The sequence below is a fragment of the Amblyomma mixtum genome, chromosome 2, assembly GCF_055824585.1.
Source record: "Amblyomma mixtum isolate Tamu chromosome 2, ASM5582458v1, whole genome shotgun sequence".
NCBI lineage: Eukaryota > Metazoa > Arthropoda > Arachnida > Ixodida > Ixodidae > Amblyomma > Amblyomma mixtum.
The window spans coordinates 254,812,229-254,834,275 of record NC_143013.1 but is presented as its reverse complement, the minus strand read 5'-3'; the positions used below and the strand labels follow the sequence as shown (position 1 = coordinate 254,834,275).

General features: G+C 47.5%; 1 protein-coding gene across 1 annotated transcript in view; it reads left to right on the top strand.

The window, feature by feature from the left end:
- LOC149363594 (mitochondrial sodium/calcium exchanger protein-like) overlaps window positions 1-22,047 on the top strand; it is a 108,724-nt gene that overhangs the window by 80,700 nt on the left and 5,977 nt on the right. The window contains exons 7-14 of the mRNA XM_089573579.1: window positions 1,694-1,882; window positions 3,322-3,399; window positions 5,755-5,931; window positions 10,999-11,232; window positions 15,957-16,237; window positions 17,153-17,285; window positions 19,117-19,313; window positions 21,250-21,325. Coding sequence (XP_089429705.1) covers window positions 1,694-1,882; window positions 3,322-3,399; window positions 5,755-5,931; window positions 10,999-11,232; window positions 15,957-16,237; window positions 17,153-17,285; window positions 19,117-19,313; window positions 21,250-21,325 — 1,365 coding nt within the window. The remainder of the gene's footprint in view (window positions 1-1,693; window positions 1,883-3,321; window positions 3,400-5,754; window positions 5,932-10,998; window positions 11,233-15,956; window positions 16,238-17,152; window positions 17,286-19,116; window positions 19,314-21,249; window positions 21,326-22,047) is intronic.

Sequence of the window (22,047 nt, the reverse complement as noted above, 5' to 3'; positions counted from 1 at the left end):
ACATGCCACGAACACGCGAGCTATGTGCTCCAGGAAGCCCTTTCGAACCAAGAAAAAAAAAAGGCTTAACCTACCTAAAGGCTTGCGACCGCATTCGTCGCAGCCACTTCCGCCAGGTCATAGCTGCTGCAGAAGACATTTAGTGCAATTGAACCTCGGTTCAACGAAGTCGAAGAGGGCGTGGGATCTCTTCGTTATAGCCGTTGCTTCGTTACAGCCGTAGTTAGTCTTCGTTAGCCGTATAGTGCCCCAGTCACGGCTGAATGTTGGCAACGCCAACCGAGCATGACAGTCTTACCAACGCGCTCTCGTTTTCTCCCGATCCTTCTAGAAAAATAATCTTAGAGTAATAATGACATAACGGACAGGGTGAGGGCCTGCGCAGAATATTCAGCGCCGTCTTATCAGCATTGAAGCTGATGCGGGCCGCGGTGAAGCAGGGCGAACGGAGGAGATTCCGCCGTGAGGGCCTATTTTGGTTTCTTTCTCCGCATAACCAATCAGAACGCTGGCATAACACCACACTGCATGGTAGCAATGACTAATGGAGGATGAGTATGCCAGACCGAAGGTGAACGAAGAACCATTTTAAAATTTCATAAAGGCTCCTTCAACTGCTTCGAAGGCAAATGATTTGAGATTTTTTCTTCTGCCTCTCACACCGCTGGCTGCGACGTTCTGGATTGTTTCCTCGTTTCCAAATATTGCAAACTTGCTCGAAGCCACAGCCCTTCGCTCTCCGACACTTCTTACCCGATTCAACCGCTTTGATCGTGGCCGCGTAAAGCTCAACGGAAATCGTCTGCGCTTTTGCTTTCCGCCGCTGTCACTAATTTTGGCATTGTGAATTCAGTGGTGCGTCGATACCGTCAGGCACATCAAATGCATTGCCGAACGGTCTGACTACGCGGTCGCGAAAACCGAAACTAAACTGCACACGACACCTGAGAAGCTCATCGGGATCACAGCGGGCCGTGCGTCACGAAGAGGTTGGAAAGTGAGGAGATTGCAATGATTTTGGCAACTTTGTCGAGACCCGTTCGTTCATCTGGTCGCGTGCTCGAATTTCGGCAAAGATAGGCGCACAGGCGTCATAAGTTCATGGCACTGAAGCCGAAGAATCAATCGTCCGCAGAAACGCTCCACGCGGCCCCCCTTGAGACAAAAAAAAGTGTTATGCATGTTTTTCGCTGTGATAGACAGAGCCATTTATGCGCGGGGACTTCAATTTGACGCATTTAGTGGCTACGGAGCTATTCTGCAACGTTATTAATTGATATACTCAGCGCGACATTGGCAGTGAAGTTCTCTTGGAGCTCGTTATATCCCATCTCAGCAAACATTTACTTCATGACAACGAGGAACCAAATGCATGGTCGTTGTTGGAGCTTCCAAGAGGAATAGCTATTACTTCGTTAAATTATTTTTTTCGTTATAGCGAGATGTGACTGTAAGTGCTTCAGAAGAACTTCCTTGCGTGCTTAGTTGGTGAATTCTTCAGTAGCAGAATTACGCGGATTTAAAGAGTCACAATAAAGGTAGACAGAACGAGGAAGCCTGTCCCTCTTTCTTTATATCAATCTGTCTTTTCTCTCCGATCGGTAGTGCATTCTGTGCGCCCACTGTCTCGTCCTTTTCTACGCGGTTTTCTTTTTCTGACAGACGACGCGCCCTGTGTCGCCCTCTCGTGCAGGCTTCATCATCTTGTACATCTTGTTCATCCTGGTGGTGGTCCTCGGCAGGCTGGTCTACCAGCGCATGTCCAAGGCCGACCAGGAGAAACCTGCGACAGACAACAAGACACCGGCCGTAACGGCGGCGCCAAAGGGCCTCCTGCAGAAACTCAGGGAGGGGCTCTGTCCCGTCAGAGCTAACGCCGACGGTGGGCTCAACTTCTCTCTTTTTGCACGGCTCTCGTCAGTACACACCTCTCCTACAGCCTGTCTCGCCCCCAAACTCAAATTGACGCAGCCCTAAACTATACCCTGGAACGCTACTACCCCAACTGCCTCTTAGGTGCTCGGTTTATCCTTCTCCGAAGTTCCGTTATATATATATATATATATATATATATATATATATATATATATATATATATATAGCGAAGTATACGCTTCGTTAAAGGAAACACGTTTATTCGACTCGACGCGGAAGACCGATCGGAAGAAGATCGGTCTTCCGATCGAAACGTCGAGTCGAATAAATATGTTTGCTTTAACGAAGCGTATACTTCGCTATATATTCTTGTAAGCAGTCAAGCACTTCATGCTTTCGCAACATATATATATGCCCAAAAAGCAAATGCTGACTAAGGCATGCCTATCGCGTTGGTGTTCACTTTCAATATGCAGTTACATTGATCGTGAGCAGTTTTATATGGATGTATATGTCACCGACGCAAACACTGTACTGGACAGCAAGGGACAGCTGAAGTCAGGAAGGCTTGTGTGCGCGCTCACAACATCCCCCCCCCCCCCCCTTCTGCACATACACCTCCTTTTTCTCTTCGAACGTTTTCCAAAGAAGCTATATTTTTAAACTACAACATTTATGTAAAGATTGAGTCGTTTATAACCAAAACTGGCCTTTTTTTTCAACTCTCTGTTTGGCGCATGCTTATGCCTAATAGAAGTTGAGATAACAAGCGTACTACAGTCGTAAACAGTGTGCGAGGGAACAATCTTGGAGCATTCTTTTAATGATTACTCGACAATTATGCTGGAAAAGTGGATTTATTTTTTTATTTTCTAGCTAGTTTTCCTTTTGGCGTCCTCAAATTTACTGCAGAAATAAGTAAAAAATTGCAATTTTGTGCAAATAGTTTGTTCCTTTTTATATTGCTCGCAACTGTGCGCACACACACAAGATTAAATTTTGTGCGTGCCCTCTTGGCGGTTCGTAATTTTGGTTGCATGCGCTGCTCAACACAACGTGCGCAGACCAACTGACGTGCAAGTTGAAGAAGCCTAGGTGGTCGAAGTTTCCGGAGCCCTTCACTACGGCGTCCCTCACAGTCCGAGTCACTTTGGGACGTTAAACCCCCATAGACCGTAAACCATAAGCCTTACTTTTCACTTCAGCACAGAGGTGTACCAAGGTGTAGCACGAAATATTGAGCGACAAATATAAGATAGTTCAGAGCGAACTATTGCGCAACAAATGTCCGCACACAAACCACATTCGAGCAAAACCTGCTAGGGAACTCTCGCGCAGCTGCTGTGCTTATGCATTTCTTCTCGTTTATTTCCGAACTCTCACTCTTCTGATTTGAAACTAACGGTGCCTTCCTTCTTTTCCCAATCTCCTTTCCCATCCTCGCAGGCTCCGGCGACGAGCAGAAAAAGTCTGGGATGTTCGACAAGAGCGTGCCCGACGAATACGAAGGCGTCGTCCTGCGTCGTAAGTGCGCCTCTTATCTCTCGAAGAACAGTTCCCGAGTTTGGACTGCGTTACCTGCGTGGTTCCCGAATTCTGCGTAGTAAGAATCGACGTGAAGGTGATCACCTTAGGCCTAGCTTTCTGAGATAAACCGTTCTACCTCAGCTCACTTTAACAAGAAGGATAAACAAGATGCATTAGTATAGCTACACGCGCTAGAGAGAGAGCAGTAAAATGAGATTCTTGACAACGCAGAACAAACTGACAACGTTTCGACAAGAGAACTTCGTTTGAGCAACCGATGACAAGTGCTGTTGTGGAAATGCTGGCTGGAGACAGAGGCTCCCGTCGACCTGTGTTCATTTTGTTTTGTATTAGCATAGGTAGCTTCCTTGCTCGTCTGTCCTTCACAGCGACTTCTGCAGTGATGGCGTAGATGTAGAGCATCCACCTCGCGTGCAAGAGGACCGAGGTTCGAATCCCAGTGCCGCGCGATTCTCCACCTAGTCTAAATAAAAAAAAAAAATGCCGCGTGTCGATGGAATCGCACTACCAGGCCTGGCGTGCGGCGTGACCTCGGTGACCCCAACCGACAACGCAGTCCCTCACACGAGTGGGAGTTGGCCATCCTGGTGCAGTACTTGGCTACAACCTTCTATGAACTGCAACTTCTATGTGAGGGCAAATGATGATCGCACCTAGAAAAAGACGTCGCTGTGGCCCAGTGGTTATGGCGCTCCGCTGCTGACCCGAAAGACGCGGGTTCTATCCCGGCCGCGGCTGTCGAATTTCGATGGAGGCGATATTCTAGAGGACCGTGTACTGTGAAATGTTAGTGCACGTTAAAGAACCCCAGGTGGTCGAAATTTTCGGGGCCCTTCACCACGGTGTTCCTCATAACCTGAGTCGCTTTTGGACATTGAACCCCTCCTAAACTAAACCATAAACCAAACACCTTGGAAAATTTGTCACGTTCGGAAGACACGAAAAGCCTCCTTCGCGTTGATTCCGGCCTCCGTCGTGTTGATTCCGGTCACCTTCGTGTTTATTCCGGATGTCCAACCTTTCGCCCACTGAGCCCGAGGTCGCGGGTCCGATTCTTGCCCCAGAGAAGGCATTTTCACGGCACCGAAGTGCTCAAACTCCGGTATACTGAGACTTCGGTGAACGTTGAAAAGAACTACGGGTGGTCAAAAATGAATCTGGGCTCTCTTCTCTGGGGCATGCCTGATAACCACACGCGTAGCATTCGTGCATAAAAATGCGTGACAAGATTATACGTTGCGAAGAGCAAGTGAAGTGTGTACTGTCGGGACAAGACTAAAAGCACTGCTTAGAAATGATTGCATTTTATCACCACTGCTTCTCATTTTTTATTTTTGTTTCACTGAGCGCTTTCTCATCATTTCCGCAGTTAATCAGCGCCAACACATGTCTATGAGTACTAACTTGGGAGTATACAGTCTTGCTCAGTATAAGCTGAAACGATCTCGAGAACTTGTTGCGCCAGCTAAACCATCCGGACACTAAGCAGCTGAAACAGCGCTTTTCAAAGGCACGGTTGCCTTTATTCGTCATCTGTGCCGTACCTGATCAACGAGTAACTTATTCTTCGTTCGAATCTATGCACAACCATCGCTAAAAGTAAACATGAATAAGGTGTTTCATTTAATCTATATCTATAGTCTGGCTATTACGGCACTCCTCAAACTGTAAAGGCCCGAAGGTATGAGGGCGGTAGTTCGCCACACCCTTCTGAAATGTGCATCTTCAAATGTGCTGTGATTACTCAGCTGTAATGTTCAAGACATGTGACAGTGGAGTGCAGACTTACGATCATTGCTGCAGATGCGTTCGGCGGTCATTTCAGGACATCAGAGGGCTGCCTTGGAATGCTGTAGCGTGAGTCCAGTCTCGCATGCCCTACGCGAGAGTGTCTGGGTGTATGATGAGTTCCGCGTGAAAACATCGCTCCAATCTCTGTTGCCCATCGACCGACGAACCCCTAAATTAGGCTTATATATAGAGTCGAGGAGACTGTATCGTGCGAACCCTGTACACACGCGATCGCCCGTGCCAAAGTGGCGGTTTCTATATGTGGAACGAAATCTGTGCTACCAGGGTAACTTCCCACGGAAAAGGTGCGAGGGACATGTGACAAACTAAAGGTGATAAACAAACAAAAGGAATAGTTACGCATTTTAATTCTTAGGTAAATGGGTACTTTTTCGTTTACCGGCGTCTCCTCCGTGGAAGATTGCGCAAATCGCTGCCAAGACCAAACATTTGTTTTCTTTTGTGTGTGTGGGTGTGTGCTTTTGCTTTAATTTAAAAGGTCTTTGACAAAGTCACAGAAGGCATCTCATGTTCTTGTAGGCGCTTTGCAGCGCGAGAGCATGGGCGCCGCCAAAACTGGTCACGTGACCATTCCGCCATCGTCGGCCTTCGGGCCTTCTCGTTTCAACGACTGCCAACGCGCTGGTGCCCAGCTTCCAGGCGCTTTTTCGGCTCTCGCTTTGGATAAAGAGCCGTCGGACGGCACAGAAGGTTCGTGTGAGTGGGCATAGTGTGTTTCGGTGGTGGGAAATGTTCGGTCCAACCAGCTCATTTACTTTCCTCCTTCCGACTATAACCTCATAGGCTCGAATGGGTCAACAAACTGCGGTCAGCCGTCTGCGCGTTCTTACTTTTTTTCAATCAATTCACCGTCTAACGGTCTTTGTGGACAGCATAATACCCGTGCCGCACGCTCACAAGAAATGGCAGTAAATGCTTAAGGCCTTAAGTTTGTCAATGCCATTATTTACGGAGTTGGTGCTACACGTCCACATTTAATGCCATTATCGAAAGTTAGGATGACGATAACGCTTGCAAGGTAGTCAAAAGTTTCATCTGAATATAAGCATTGCTGATGAGCGCAATATATCGGAAACGTTGTTCAAATGTAATATAAAAACGATTTTCCAGAAAATACGGCTGTTCCTGCTTTACAAGTCGAAAAAGTAGCCATAAACTCGCATGTCAGCAACCAAGTCGAGAGTACCTGTTAATGAGGCTGGTTAAAATGGCGCTCTTCGCATCGAAAATGCGGTTAGATGATTCATCTGACTGAAAGTTAGGAATTAATCATTTCCTACTGATTAGGAAGTTGTTACTAACAAAGCTGCATGCTTTTCTGCGTGTGGAATGGGAACGAGAGTACGCATTGCACGGGCGAATGAGTTGTAGTGAACTCGGTAGGTCGTGAATGGCAGTAAGGCTAATGCCATTAAATTTATGCGTGTGACACCACACGAATGCCATTAAAACTTAAGGCAGTAAGCACTTAATGGCATTAAATCTGTCCGTGTGGCACGGGTATAATTCGTTGTCGAACTGCATACATTTAAATCGGAGCATTGCCCGAAATCTTGCTTTCTGGAGCACGATATTTTAGCCGAAATGAGGAAATGTAATCAGAGCTATTAAGAATGTTCACCGCTCAGCACTGCACAAATCAGATTTGCAACGGAACGTGCACGATTGCCCAGATGTTGCTGTATCCTTCGTGAGCGCCCCAGCTTCGAAAGGAAGACCATAGACGGTGTTCAGAAGCCGGTTAGGGAGCTCAGCGACGTCAGACTCTGCTCTCTTGCTACCCAGCAAACCAAAAACCTCTCAGAGACGTCTAGCTAGACGTCTCTGAGAGGTTTTTGGTTTGCTGGGTAAGAAAGACTGAAAACTGCTTCGCAGTTCAGCACCCGCAGATGTAGCCAGCCGGAATAAGCTGAAATATACAAAGTCCTGTCATGGTAAATTTCACCACTGTCCCGTGCATTAGCGTACTTCTGTAGACAGTTGCAAAGCAGTTCCACCGTGCTAGCGCCAAGTGCGCACGACAGTGCAGTGAACACTGTGCTGACACCCAGGGAGCACTTATTGGCAAGGTCTAAAAAGCGTCTATTATTCGATGTATCCTCCGCCCCTTATACAATGCCCCATCGGGGCCTTTAAGGAAAAATACATGATGATGATGATGACGATGAAAGTGAGCAAGGTTCTTGGCATGCACACATCGCACGTATCGCACGCAAACTGGCTTTTTTTTTGTGTTTCATGTGTGAATAAGGGACGCGTACGGGTCCCGACACGTCATTTGTTTTTAGCCTATTCTTTTTCTTCTGGCGATTGTTTGCTTAGTCACATTGACCTTTCTTTGCGCGATGAATCAAGAACGTGTTCGCACTAATGGCCACAGCAAGATGCTTTTTAATTATATTGCTGCTATTGAGGTATATTACCAGCTCGTCCTGGCATTCGTGCAGCTCCTGCCGGCGCTGAAATTAACCGGAGCGTTCGTTTTGTGATATTTTCTCTTTTCTTTCGTAGAACAACATATTAACGTTCTGTTCTCCCGCGGAAAGCAGCATGAACTCGCAAGGCAGCTCCTCAAAAAATGGCGGCTTGGAAGTGGAAGTGCCCCGTATGTGACAAACGCGTCTATTTTTCCGCCACTGGACCACAGGAGCATTAGCTGTACATATTGATCCAACAATACGCATGACATCCGTACTCCAGCCGGGGTTTTTGAGTGTCACTCGACATTCGTACACAAGCAGCACAACAGCAGTTCGCACTGCGCACCGGTGCTCTTAATGACGGCTCCGAAGGCCAAGAATGGCGGCCGTTTTAGTGGCGCCACCTGTCGTGGACAAAGCGAACTGCTCAACGTAAACGGTCTATAATCGCCATATCATTTCTTTATTTAAGTTTTTCGTGTAAAACAAAAAACATAGGACTTCAAAGTCACTTGTCTTGAGCAGTGTAGCTGAGTGATCAGAGCACATTTGAAGATGCACATTTCAGAAGAGTGTGGCGAACTCCCGTCCTCATACCTTCGGATCTTTAAAGCTTGAGGGGTGCCGTAAGCATTAGACTATACCCGAATATATAGCTTAAATCACAGCCCTTATTCCTCTTTACTTTTAGCTACGATTGTAGTACATAGCTTCGAACGATGAATAAGCCACTCACTGAAATGCAACCGCGTCTTTGAGCAGCGGTCTGTCATCCGCTTAGTGTTTGAATGGTGCCGATGACACAATGAGTTCGTCTCGCGACCGTTTCAGCTTAGATTGCCCAAGACTGTATACGCTGATGCTCGAAAACGTCAGATATGTGTTGGTGCTGATATCTCACACATAAATACTATTTTATTATGGAAAGATATTGCAGAATGTGCGACTTCATTTCCCCACTTTATACAGTTGTTGTAATTTTCGATATCTGAGACTAAGAAATCGGGACACCTATAATCGTGTTACGCCTGCTGATGAAATCCCCTATGCAATTATTTTTTTTTGTATTTTGTCTTCCCCCTTCGAGCCTGCGAATTTTCTTTGGGCTCACCAGACACTACTTGTGAAACCCACTGTGGCTTTGCCAGGCCTAATTATTACATTGCTTATTTAGTCCTGTAATTATAAAGGCATTGTAATAGTTAAAGCTGTAGCAGTGCTAAAACACCCGAAGATACGCACTGACCGCTGCGATAACACTCCGGTGCGATGAGTATTTCTTGGTACTGAGCTCCACGTTATCGAAAAATTGGGGAGAGGGATATGGCTGAGTCTGGAGATGATCATGGGCGAGATATTATAGTTCATTTCTCACCTGTCGTCGCATTCATGAATAATAATACCTAGTTCGCGTAAGTCTCCCATTCACCACAACGGTCAACTCTTTGTCCCTCATTATGAGGAGTGCGTGTGGTCGGTTCAGAAATCGGTTGCTCGTAAGTAAACCGTCGCTTCTGGTTACGTATGAAAATAGGCCTAATTAAGATACGGTGCGAGCAGCGAAGCTGTATGAAGCCCTGCTGTCGTTGCATTAGCTGTCCCGGATGTGTCGTGGGTTCAGCGAACTTATCGAACCACCTGTGCCACTTTACTTAAAACTAAAAGTTTATCTACAGTTATCTCTGTTTCCTGAAATAAAAGAGGGTGCAGTCGTCCACTTTTGCTTGAAAATATTGTTGTTTCAAGTTATCTCAGTGAGGGCCCTGTCGGTCGCCAACCTTGAGTATCGTGGTTCGATCGCGTGCGGCAACCAGGGCGGAAGAAACTCCTTTTTTACGCCGTCGTCCTTTGTCTACAACTCTTGTCATTTCGTGCGAACAATAGTCGGCGACTGTAAGAAATGCAAGTTCACAACAGTGTGTGGCCGACGAACCCGCTTCCGGGGTCACTCGAAGTTGTGTCAACGATGGCACACAATAACGGCGCTCATGAAGACGTCCTTTTTCTCTTTCCTGTGGGGCGCGCTGTAAAAAAAAAAAAAAAAAATCAATAGCGCCAGAGCAGCGTGAGCCTGGCGCCAAGATAGCGCGAAAAGCAGTTTTCTCTTTTTTTTTTTCCAGAGTATGCTTGCGCCCATCGTCTGCAAGTGCCATTCGTGTTTTCCTGTGTGGGAAGAATTCGACGCTCGCGATCTACTGAAAACAGTAGCACTGAAGAATTGGTTACTGAATTAACTCTGAGCACAGCAGTTAAAGGGGCACAGGCACAAAATTTGGAACGCAAACAAAAGATATGGTTTGTTTCTTGGGCGTAATGAGATGCCTTCTAGCAAGTATCAGTTGCAGGCGTTGAGGGGAATATAATATAATATGATTTTGAATGTTTTCCGAGGAACCGCTCGGCATTTCCTCCCACATCGAGTGACGTCAAGGTGCACTTGCTCCAATTATTGCGACGTCACAGAACCCAGTGGCTGCTCTCAGGAATAACCAGTGCTTGCCGATGACACCGGCGTCATCAGTATTGTGGTAGTCCTGGCTGGCCGCGGTCGGCCGTGACGTCAACGTGCACTTCGCTCTGGCGCCGGCCGAGACCGAAACTGCCGGTGCAAAATCGTTTGTAATTAATTATTAACGCTGCACACTGGTGTTTTGAGTTCATTTTCTTAATTACTAGACCCGTAGGCCTATTTCAAGGCAAAACAACGGACGCCCAGAAAATTTGTCCTACCCTCTGTACCCTATCAAGACACGACTGTGTATCTATATGGTCATCGTGTGTTGCTACGTAAGGGCGACTGCACTTCGGTGCTTGAAGGCAGTAGAAGAAGAAGACGGAAAAACAGAGAAGTGGCAGGTAGTGCTTCGTCCTTTTGCGCTAGCCCAGCTTTTGATCTGGCTACTTCAGAGCATCCCTCGATCTTCGAAACTCGGTGATTTTTTTTTTATAGTACTAGATTACTCCTCTCTCTGCTGTGGAAGGGTAATTCTCTCCTCCATTCGATGCTTTTACACAACATGAATTGTAACTATATTTGTAAATAATACTTTAAGCCAGCAGCCACACTGTCGCAATAAAAACAAACTGATTTATCTGCGTTCGCAGCACTGTTATCACCGATAGTAAACTCACAGACCCAGGTAAAGCAAACTTTAGTGATACCGTGTCTTAACGTTCAGATGCAATTCTCTGCGGTATTAGTGACGTGGCACTTTTGGCGAAGTCGTTGATTCATTCCTTGACGTGCTTTCAGCATCTTGTCTCCTTATTTTTTTTATCACTTTATGGCTGCTCTACGTGTTTATCCCATATGTCGTCATCTTTCATTCTCTTGCGTGCGCAGGGTTCAGCTTCCGCGAGAGCACCTCCCGCCGGCCCCGGCGTCGCACCATGTCGGGCGTGAACCTGCACCACCACCGGCGCAACTCCATCTACATCATCACGACGGGCGAGGGAGAGCGCGAAGCCCGTGTGCGCTCCCGTACCCGCAGCGGAAGCGGCGGACGCCGCAGCCGAGCCGCCTCCGTCGCCTCGCCAGAGCGAAGGCGCCCCAAGAGCGAGAGCTTCCGCGTACAGAGTGAGTGTCTCTCCCTCTATCTTTCTCTCTCTCATTCCATGCGTGTGTGGGCAATACGCCTTGCTGATATCAACGCGATAGCATTAGAACCCTCATGGGGCCAAAATGCGTCGTCTGTCGTAAAATAAGCCCATTAGCTGAAGGGAAGTGACGTCATCAGACGAGAGCGTTCTCATTGGCTGGAGGGAAGTGACGTCATACGCCTAGTTGATATCAATGCGATAGCATTAGAACCCTCATGGGGCCAAAATGCGTCGTCTGTCGTAAAATTAGCCCATTGGCTGGAGGGAAGTGACGTCACTAGACGGGAAGTCAACCACTTCCGGTAAAGGCATCAGCAGCTACTGTTGCTATCACATTGTCAACGTCTAATGTAATTAGGTGTTTCAGTGAATTCCTTTGCTGCTGGCTATGTTTTTTTACTACGTCCAACTAAATCTAACCGGATGGCAAGAACCTGAGCTGGGTGACGTTTCTCGCCCCGAGTTGGTCCTAGTTTGTAATAGAGATGTTTTGAACTTGAGGCATGGAGATACGGGAACAGAAGGAGGTATAGAGTGCTTGAGCGAGAATAACAGCAACACTTACCTTGGGAAAGTTTGGCAGCCATCAAAAAGGCTCATGCACCTTCTTGTCAACCGAAAACCGCCGTCTTATATGGAACGTAAACAAATTAACGGCATGTTTCCTTTCTTTCATTACAGTGCTGGCTCCTACAGAAAAGTAAATGTTAAACCTGAGCGCAGCCACTTTCAGGCAGTAATGACAATTATTTGTTTGCCTGCATCTTTTGAAATTTCCGCAACACAATGCGCTTGCAGTCGTTCCTGCATAGTTTCTATTACATTTTCGAAAACTTGGCTGTTTTGCCCATTTGTATTACTGCCCCCCTGCCAGACAGTGCCGCGCATCGATTCATCGCAAGATAAACGGCTCTTCGGTGCACAGCGAAGTCAGGATATCATCATCCCTACGTCATCCGAGCAGGGAATGATTTAAAAAAAAAAACATGGCACGTGAGAGGGGTGATATGCCAGAGATATTTTATTGGCGAACTGCAGTAGCCCAGATTTTTTTTTCTCAGTAAAGAATGTCCTACACATGCATTGTGCAAATAGTACTGCCGTATCTAAGAGCTGCCGATAAGTCGGCCTCTGCATCCAAGGAAACAGCCTTGAACACCTTCAGGCGTTATCTATAACACGGAGCAGTTGCCAAAGAAGTAGCTTCCTTGCTTGCTGGTCGTAGGAGAACAGTAATTCCTTCTCCCGATATGTCAAGCTCGCTAGGCAAAACATACATCCGGCCCGTTAAAAGATTTGTCGTTTCCTGGCCTTTGAGATTGGAAAGACCCACCATGCCTTGCATGTGGATTGCACCCGTGCCCATGCAGCCTATAGTAACCGCGGAAATTCCGCGATCTCACGACCGTAAACCAGCCTGCCTAGCCCTGCACCGTCATTTCTGCTCAAGCACGCGGTACCCGACGTTGTAGTCGCCTTGTTTGCCTTCCTCTTGTTTGTATACCGCGTCGCTAGTTGCGTGCATCGCTTAGGACGCTGAGAGCTTGCGTATGATCCGCGCGCCCGCTCTTCTGCAAGCCGTAGTCTTGTGGGTTGCGGGGGTAAGAAGCGTTGCGCCTCATCCAAATTTGGATGAGGAGAATGAGAGTGCCTAGATCTCAGGGTTTGCGCACTAAGGCACTTAAGTTCACTGGGGCACATAAGGTTCACCTGACACTTTGGTTTCCGGTAGGAAAGGAGAAACCACCTGCTTTCCACACCGGAGCTTTGGAGCTTCATTGGTGTCGTTAATGCTCCGGCGAACGACTCGACAACAAATTCGGTTGTATATGAGACTTTCGACCAAGAGCGCTCATAGCTGATAGCTGTATTGATAACCTCTGGTGTGACAAGAATAACTCGAAGAAATCAGAACAGAAACCGAATCGTGTGTTTGTTACCACAGTCGAGCGGATTGCTTCTTTCCCGGAGCCTGGATCGTCACGGTACAACCAGCTTCGACAACAGTGAACAGAACTATCGAAAGAGAGAGAGCTAGAGATTGTGGTTTCCACGGCAAACTGCTGCGTCGTCCGGCTGGTTTACCGTATCTGCGTCGGAGTCAAGACCTGAGCGCACGTGTCGAGTGTGTACCCGTACCTGCTTTGAGTACAGGGGGGGGGGGGGGAAGGGGGGGGGGGAGGGGGGGGGAAGGGGGGGGGGGGTTGATAAGTCTCCACTGGCCGTGAAAGAGCGCTCGTGAAAAACGGGGCCAGCGCGAGTTAGAAGCAAACAGACAGAACGAGCCTTGAAACACAAGGCGCAATGCGTGCAAGCGTAGGTGACACCGATTAAAGTAACTCCTATGCATTGCGCGCCGGCAGACGGACACTAAAAGACTTCTTGAAAGCCTGCGTAGCAGTGACTTGAGACTGTGATGTCCCTTATGTCGCGCTGTTCTCTTCGATTAGATTAATCGCTTACAACGCTCGGAAAACGTGGCTAATGGTCCATCGAAAAAGCTTAACGCCTTTGAGTGATTACACAGGCTTGGGATTTCGCAGTTACGTACAACGCTGCCGTGAAATATATCCAGCATCTTAGCTAATGCTTATGCGTTGCAGTATTTGTTACGGTTAGGGGCAGAACAAGCAGGCCCTCACGTAAATGCGTCCATAAGTGCGTCTTCGATTAAATTCAAGCTGCACGAGCATTTTTCTTCGCTACGCTCTCACTGGCCTGTTCTTATAGCCCCAGCATTACATGAGCTGTACATGAGTACATGAGTACTCATTACATGAGTATGAGAGCTATACATGAAACGATTTCGCGTCATTTGAGTGCAGCAAGTATCCTTCTTCCTGAATGCTAGACGTCCTTATCGGAAGCATGCGTCAGTAGAAGAAAGCTAACTCTGACATATAGCACAAGCACACACGCTCATGCCAATCGACTTATGCCAAATGTTCAGGGTGTTTCGTTTACGACTTTACGCAATTGTTAAAAATAGGTTTTTTTGAATTAGAAGAGCCCTTTTTCCGGCATAGCATTGCTGGCGGTGTAGTACATCAGAATACAGCTAAGACGTGCTATCTAGCAGGCTGGTTGACTAATATAGTGAATAGTTAACTTTTTAACTATTAAACTCCCTAACTACTGAAAAACATGTAGCCCACCGTAAGTAATATCCATATCAGTTTTCAGAATTTCGGAAACGCGTTTACTATCGGCTCTGCATGTGGCCTAATAAATTCTGTCTACATCGCGCCAAAAATACATGCGCTTTAGAGAAGCCTGCAGGCAAAGCAGCCCCTACAGTGCACGTAACGGGTCGAAATAGCTAAAATTTGTTGGGTCACAGCGCCCAGGTTAACCGCGTTTTCGACATTCTAAAAGCTGATGTGGATATTGCTTACAGTGGGCTATACGCTTTTCAATAATTAAGGAACCCAACAGTAATAGTTAAAAAGTGAAGAATTTAATATTAGTTAACCAGCCTGATAGTTAGCACATCTTACCTGAATTCTGATGTACTACACCGCTGAGATGCCGGCAAATGCGCTCTTCTAATTCAAAAAGCCTATTTTTAAAGATCGCGTAAAGTCTTAGGTAAAACACCCTGTATATGTGCGTACCTCGCTGTTCCCGCAGCTTCTCTCTTGTTCGTTTCTTTTCTACAATTTGTTCTTGCTTTCATAACGCTTTTGAGCCGTCTCTGTCGCTTCGGCAAGGGATGAGAATGAAATGAAGGAAACGTGTATTGCTAGGCCAGGAAAAACTGCGCGGGTTCTGCCCACAAAAAAAGTATTGCAGCGTACTTTGTTCCACTTCCTCTCCTGTCACATTTTCTGTGTGCTGTCCCTTCGGGAGAGCCTGCGGCAATGAAAAAGCCTAGCTCGACTATCGCGCATGAGAAGGATCACACAGTTTCACTACGAAGAAAAAGACTATAAAGTGTTTTTACTTAAAGAAACAAAGCCTCGAAACTTCGACCATATCTGGTTTCCTAGTTAATTTCCTTTGAATCACGTTTGTGAGTCAAAATTACCGAACCTCTTTTTACTTCTTTCACGCTTGCTGAGAAAATTCAGTGGCGTAACTTCGTGACAGCTAGTTGGTAGCTCTCAATTCATTGCCATTTCTCTATCACTTCGTCACTTCGCAGTACGAAAGGTCTGGAAGTTTTATATGAGTGCGCTTTACTCCCTGCACCACATGTCTCAGACGCGGCCCGCTTGGATAGCGTTTTCCTTGTGAACACGGCAGTTTCCGACTGCGATATACTATGAAACCGCGGTGCCGTTTACTCCATAGACACTCCCATATACATGCACAATTCCCATATACCGTTGCCTTTTGGCACGTATTTTCACACCCCTGATAGAACTCCCATATAGCGGCGATTTTGAACCGATATACAGAGCTTCCATATACCGGTGTAAAAAAAACTCCCGTATACCGTTGTATTTTGGCACGTATTTTCGCACCTCTGATAGAACTCCCATACACCGGCAATTTTAAACCGATATACAGAACTCCTATATACAGGTGTAAAAAAAGACTCCCGTATACCGTTGCCTTTTGGCACGTATTTTCGCACCCCTGATAGAACTCCCATATACCGGTGTAAAAAAAAAAGAACGTAATTCTAGTATCAGTCCACAGATTCCATGAGTGTTTCTTGACCGAACGATTAATTTCAATCCTCGTACTGGGCGACAGACGGCGAGCTGGCGCCCCCGTCGCCACAGTTCCTCTCGGCGGATCCACCGAACCATCATGACACCACCGTGAGCATGGAGGTGTCGCCGAGCCCGGACATTGTGACCGAGCTGTCCGTACCGCTGCCCCCTCTGCCGCCGCCGAAGCCGAAGCCGCAGCCAGACACCGAGTCGAAGCCGCAGCTGTCCCCTCTGCGCGAGCTGTGGCTGCACGTCTTTCCCATCGACCTGGAAGAGTGGTCTTCCAAGCCCTGGCACGCCAAGGTCATCGAGGTGTTCAAAGTAAGCCCCCGTGTATGCCGTGCAAAACCCGTGACCTACTAACCCGCAACAAAGAAAAAACATAAACTCGTTCGGTGATCTGACTGAATTGTAAAGACACTTTTGGGGAGGAACGGACACCTTTGGGAATGTTGAGACGAAATTACTCACTAAAAGTCGCCAAGTACGGAGTTGTGGCATCCCTGACGCTCTAGAAGCGATAGTCTGCGACGGAAAAGACAACCTTTCTCGCTGCATGGTGCCTCTAAAGTGCAAAAAAGAAAAACGCCATGCAGCCCTAAGGTCCGGTTCGGAAACTGTGCCAATGACAAACAGTGTCGCCCGCAAACTCGCACAACGTGCTGTCCATGAGGGTATAACGTTAGCACAGCAAGGAAAGAAAGTCCTGGGATTATGCGAGACAGACGTAATTCGTGCAGACGAGCGGCGAAATTGGTGTGTGAATAGTATACCCGTGACACATGTATGTATGAACTAACCTGTGAGGTATATACAGCAATATGCTTCTTAAAAGCAGCCTTGTTATGCATTGCTCAACGCAGACATCAGTGCAGCTTTCCGTCCGTACGCCATTGCCCATGCCGTACTTAATGCTACCGCAGAAACACAGGGATAGGCAAATGGCCACATTGGGAAAAGTTGGCATTAGTCCTGGAGTGGATGTAGCCGGGCTGGCGACTGTGATGATGATATGCAGAAATAGCGCAGAATAATTAAATAAGCAGAACTTCAATCAATGACGGGCACTCGTCTTCATGTTTTTATCGGCACGATTGGAACGTGAAGATAATTGCGGGGGTCAAGTGCCTAGGTTGCAGTTGTGAGGCCTGCCTGCGCCGTGCAGTAGGTACAGGACGCCATCTTTGCGACGTTCTACAGTCGCCCTGTACCTTCTACGCTCTTGACCCCTCGCAGGCGCCGCTGTACTTTATCCTGACAGTGACGACCCCCGTGGTGGATTACGAGAACGACAAGCACAACTGGTGCCGCCTGCTGAACAGCCTCCACTGCGTGTTCAGCCCGGTCTTCATCACGCTCGTCGCCACTGGTGAGACCGGCAGCCCGGTGCTGTTCGCACTCCCTTTTTGGGGGTGCTAAAAGGGTTTATAGCTTTTATCCTGGCGGCTATTGGGGTAATAAGGGCGCCGCGCTTCTCTAAAGAGGCTTAGAACCCATAGCACCTCCGATCCAAGAAGAACTGCATCCGGAATGACGAAAAAGCACCGCGGGCGGCACTGCCGGTATTCCGCTTGCGGTTGTTGCGACTATTGGGGGGGGGGGGGGGGGGGGGGGGGTGAAGGTGGGGGGGGGGGGGGGGGCTTTCTTCTCCGCACGCTCTTGCTGTGTAATCTCCCGCTCTCGGTGCCGCCGCTATCGCGATTGCCATCTTTTGCGCTATCGTTATCGCTCTGTCAGCTAACACCAACAGACACAACGCAGTTGGAGAAAAAAAGTCAACGGAGTGCATGAGATGCTGTGGGTTCGGAAAAGGATTAGAAGGAATCAGCTTTCTTTGCGCAAAGAACGGCTGTATTTCAAAAGAAGGGATGGGCCGAATCCTGATTTTGGGAAGTGGTAGGGACCGAATAATGAGTCCAGTTATTACCGCGGTGAAGGAATGAATAACCGAACGTGTTTCGCAGCTGAAGTCAGCTTCACTGTTTGTTGATCGAAAAACACTCTGGTTATTCCCATCGTTCTGGCTGGCCAGTGAAGCTTCCTCTATTACATCCATGGTTGCGAACCGTGAGGATATATTTTTATAACGAGGATGAGGATGCAAAGGGAACAATTTTTTTTTCTGTAATTTTTGCTTGACACTATAAATGGCTAGGGCCACAGCCGCGGTAACACAGATTATACTTAGTTTCAGAGAGCTGGCGGGAACACCATTTATATCTCGTGTTTTGTGTGGCAGCAAACTAGTAAACATGTTCGCTCATTCTTGAGGGGGAAAAAATGAATTTGCGCGTTAAAATAAAGAAATATATGCGATAACATGTCATGTCCAGAGAGAAAGAGAATGACGGGCGGTAAAGCAGGGAGGTTAGCTTGGCGAGGCCCTACACGTGGGAAGGGAAAGGAGAGAAGGAGAGAAAGAAAGGGGAGAGAGGAAGGTAGGTCAATTTTCACGTGTCCGTATTCCGTAACAGGGTACACTAGGCATACTCTGAGAGTTTACAACCTTGAACTCAATCCTGAGTCTATCAAGAATTCCAGATGCGCCAGTCCTCGCGAAAAACCTAGATGCCTGTATAAGAGCTCGGCCGCGATGTTCATGTCAAAACTCAACAGTGACGGCGTTTCTTTTTTGATTCTCTCTTCATTTATTCCTTCATTTCCGTCCTTCGTTCCTTCCTTGTTTGCTTTTTTTTTTGCTATCGCTTTTCTCCTTCTTTCTGTCCCTTCTTCTCCATTCGACGTGGAATTGAGGACTCTGATTATCAAAGTCGGGACCCATTGCGTGCGCCATCGCTTGAACACATGGTTCTTTTTTTTTTTTTGTTACGAAAGCAACACTAAGCCCACCGTTTCGCCTCTTCAGCGTGGCCGCACTTTCGCCGTGGCGGCGATTCCACGAATGACCTTGAGCCGTCGCCTAGCAACCGCAGCAGCTGCCGCCGCCGCGCTTCGCCAGATGGCGCCATCAGTGCAGTAGAAACCAAGACACACTACTTTACTGACCATCGAAGCGTATTCATTGGTGTAAATAAGGTTGTAACCAATGCATAACTATGTGTCCTCTTCGTGTATAAACAATAGAGCTTAACCAAAACGCCTAAACGCCCAACCACAAGCGAATCCTAAGCGTAGCCAGGCGGCCGTTGCTTTCGCAACACAACCAGGTTTATTTCTTCTTCTGTTGTCCTTCCTGTCAGGCGGCGACGACAGTGTGGGCGGCGTGCCGGTCGTAATAATTGTGCTGCTCGTGTTCGCCTGCGTGGCCATCGCGGTGTTCGCCACCTCCAAGTACGACGAGCCGCCGCGCTACCACTGGGCATTCGGCTACGTCGGCTTCTTCGTCTCCGTCGCCTGGATCTACGTGCTCGCCAACGAGGTGCTCTCGCTGCTCAAGGTACGCATTCCATCTAACACAGTTGTGGCGGCAGCCATCATGGTGACGCCTCTGGATACCAAGACGCTCCTCTATGCGGGGAATATACAGCTCTTACTAGTCTGGCAACAATAGTATTTTCCGGTCGCGTAATTTTAACTGGTACTATTTAGGATGGCGACTGTTACGTTGAAAAACGTTCATGAGAAAGCATTCATGCAACATTTGCGAGATCAAGATGCTTACCCAATGGGCACTGAAACTTCCTTGGACGTCCTGTGGACGTTTAGGACGTCCATGAGACGTCCAAGAAAATACCAGTGCCCATTGGGTAGAAGCATAAAAATATCTTCTTTAAATAGATCTTAACGCTTGGCGAATCAGTGAGCCATTCACTTTAAATCTTTGTGCAGCCATGTTTGGGTACTATGAGGGAATCGCACAAAATGTATGGGCAGAGCAGTTAAAACACAGCCTTCTATCCGCGATTTACAAACCACCGTACGGTGCATCTGGGTCTCTTTTGTGCATCTAAAGATGGAGGCGCCTCTTCGCGCTCTGTCCGCGCGAATAGCAATAGGTAATTCTTTTAAGGGCCACGTTTAGTGTGACCTACGTGTGACTGCTCCCGAATTTTGCCGCTTTTTAAGTTCCGTTTGAAAATAAAACTTCAGTAATTTCATCTTCTCGTGTTGGCGCTTGTCTTTGCTTGAGTTTCCAGGAGCAAAGATATCGACGCTACTCTGCTTATTTCAGCTGCTACCCTGACTTTAGCGTGCCGCGTGAAATCGAGTTCCCCATGAATTTGCTTGCTAACGATTTAGAAAGACGGCAAAAGATGTTTCAGCAATATCACAGCTTTGATTCGTAGCGATAATTGTATCAGTAATGGTGACTGACCGAGTGATGTACGCCAGTCCGTGTCGAGGGAACGAATGCCAGCAGTCATTTATTGCACCGTATATCAAGCCATGTTGGGCGCGAGGGTAGTGTGAGGTTAGAGGTTAGGAAGAGTTATCATATAAGGAAACGTCAGCATGTGTGTGCTCGGAAGCAAAGATAAATGCGCGCACAAGCAGATATGACACAATGACTGAAAAAAGAAATAAGCAGCAGCAGCACACAACTGTCAATGAGCACTTCAGTTCGTGTAAAAAGAGGTGAAGCAGCAATACATCTTGTTCTCGCAAAAATTTTTTTTCATCTTTTCTCTTTCGGAAGTTGTATATCATACGCGCTGCACCGTCGCGAGTGAGAGAGCTTATGTTGCTTGGAATTTACTGATAACGCCGCCTTTTTTCTAGTTGCTAGTTTCTCTCTGCCCATAAGTGGCGATGACGTCTACGAGGCTTCAAGTTTGCTTTTGAGGCGCGCACTTCGTATGTCGCTGATCCGCAGCAACCGGCAAAAAAGCATGAACCATCTTCTTTAACGCGTGTCTTTTACAGCGTCAGCTGTACATGGCCCATACTTGTGGTATTTCGCGTTGGGCGCGTCCGCACAAAACCGCTGCACTCCTGGCGGCTTCTTCGTCAACTAATGACTGAAGAGAAGCGGAGGACGGCGCACTACAGCTACTGTCTCGTCTTTCGTTTTCTAATGGTCTCATTTTCGCCTAAGTGCGAATTTGCTATATGTAGGCCAAAGTGGTGCAGTTACTGGGCGATATACTAACTTGATAAGGCCACGTAAGGTACGGACGCCATCGGAAGAGTGTGCCTCCCACCGCTATCACTGTAAAGTAACCTACGTGTCACATGGGATGCTCTGCATGCCACATTCAAGCTTGGCAACTCACAGGCTGATGACGGAAGTGTCAATAGGTGTCGTCTATACATTCGGAAGAATCGAAATTATCTTGAGCGGGCTTGCAGACCGTGTGGCCACTGGCTTTACAGAGCGTTCTGTGATCTCTGTCTGAAAACGCTGACTGACCCATGCGTGCGCCTTTTCGCAGACTTTCGGCATCGTCATCGGGCTGAGCGACGCCTTCCTCGGAATGACAGTCCTGGCCTGGGGTAACAGCATAGGCGGTGAGTCGCGCGGTACTCTCACATTCGCGGAGGTGAAAATCATAGCCGGTCAGGCTGGTTTAAGGAACAATTTCTCAGTTGATTCCAGTTGCCTTCCAGTTTGCTCCCAGTTGAATGCAACTGGAAATCAGCTGGGAGCCTACTGGAAACCAACTGGAATCAACTGGGGAATTGTCCCTTAAACCAGTTTGACCGGTTACGATTTTCACCTGGAAGCATGGGCCTATGTTGCTTCTCTTTTTGCTTCTCCTTATGCTGGAGACCTCGGAATTATTTAAACAGGACCACCGACCCTGTGCGTCGCAGTGCACTCTACATATGCAGTGCCGATAATGCTACGATGACATCACGTCTAGCGTTGTTTCCCTGTGTCCTCCGCTCCTTCTTTCGCGGGTGCGCCGTTGTGCATCGCGCCAAAATACATGCGTTTTCGTGAAGCTTGCAGGCAAAGTAACATCTCCAGTGCAAGTAACTCGTCGAAATAGCCAAAATTTGTTGGGCCACAGCGCCAACGGTAACCGCATTTTCGAAATTCTAAAAACTGACATCGGTATTACTTATGGTGAGTATACACGCCTCTAAATATTTAAGGAGGCTAACAGTAATGATTAACTATCAAACATTAGTTAGCCATTCTACTAGTTAGCATGTATTAGCTGTATTCTGATGTACTACACCGCTTGCAATGCTATGCCGAAAAAAGCAGTCTTCTAACTCAAAAA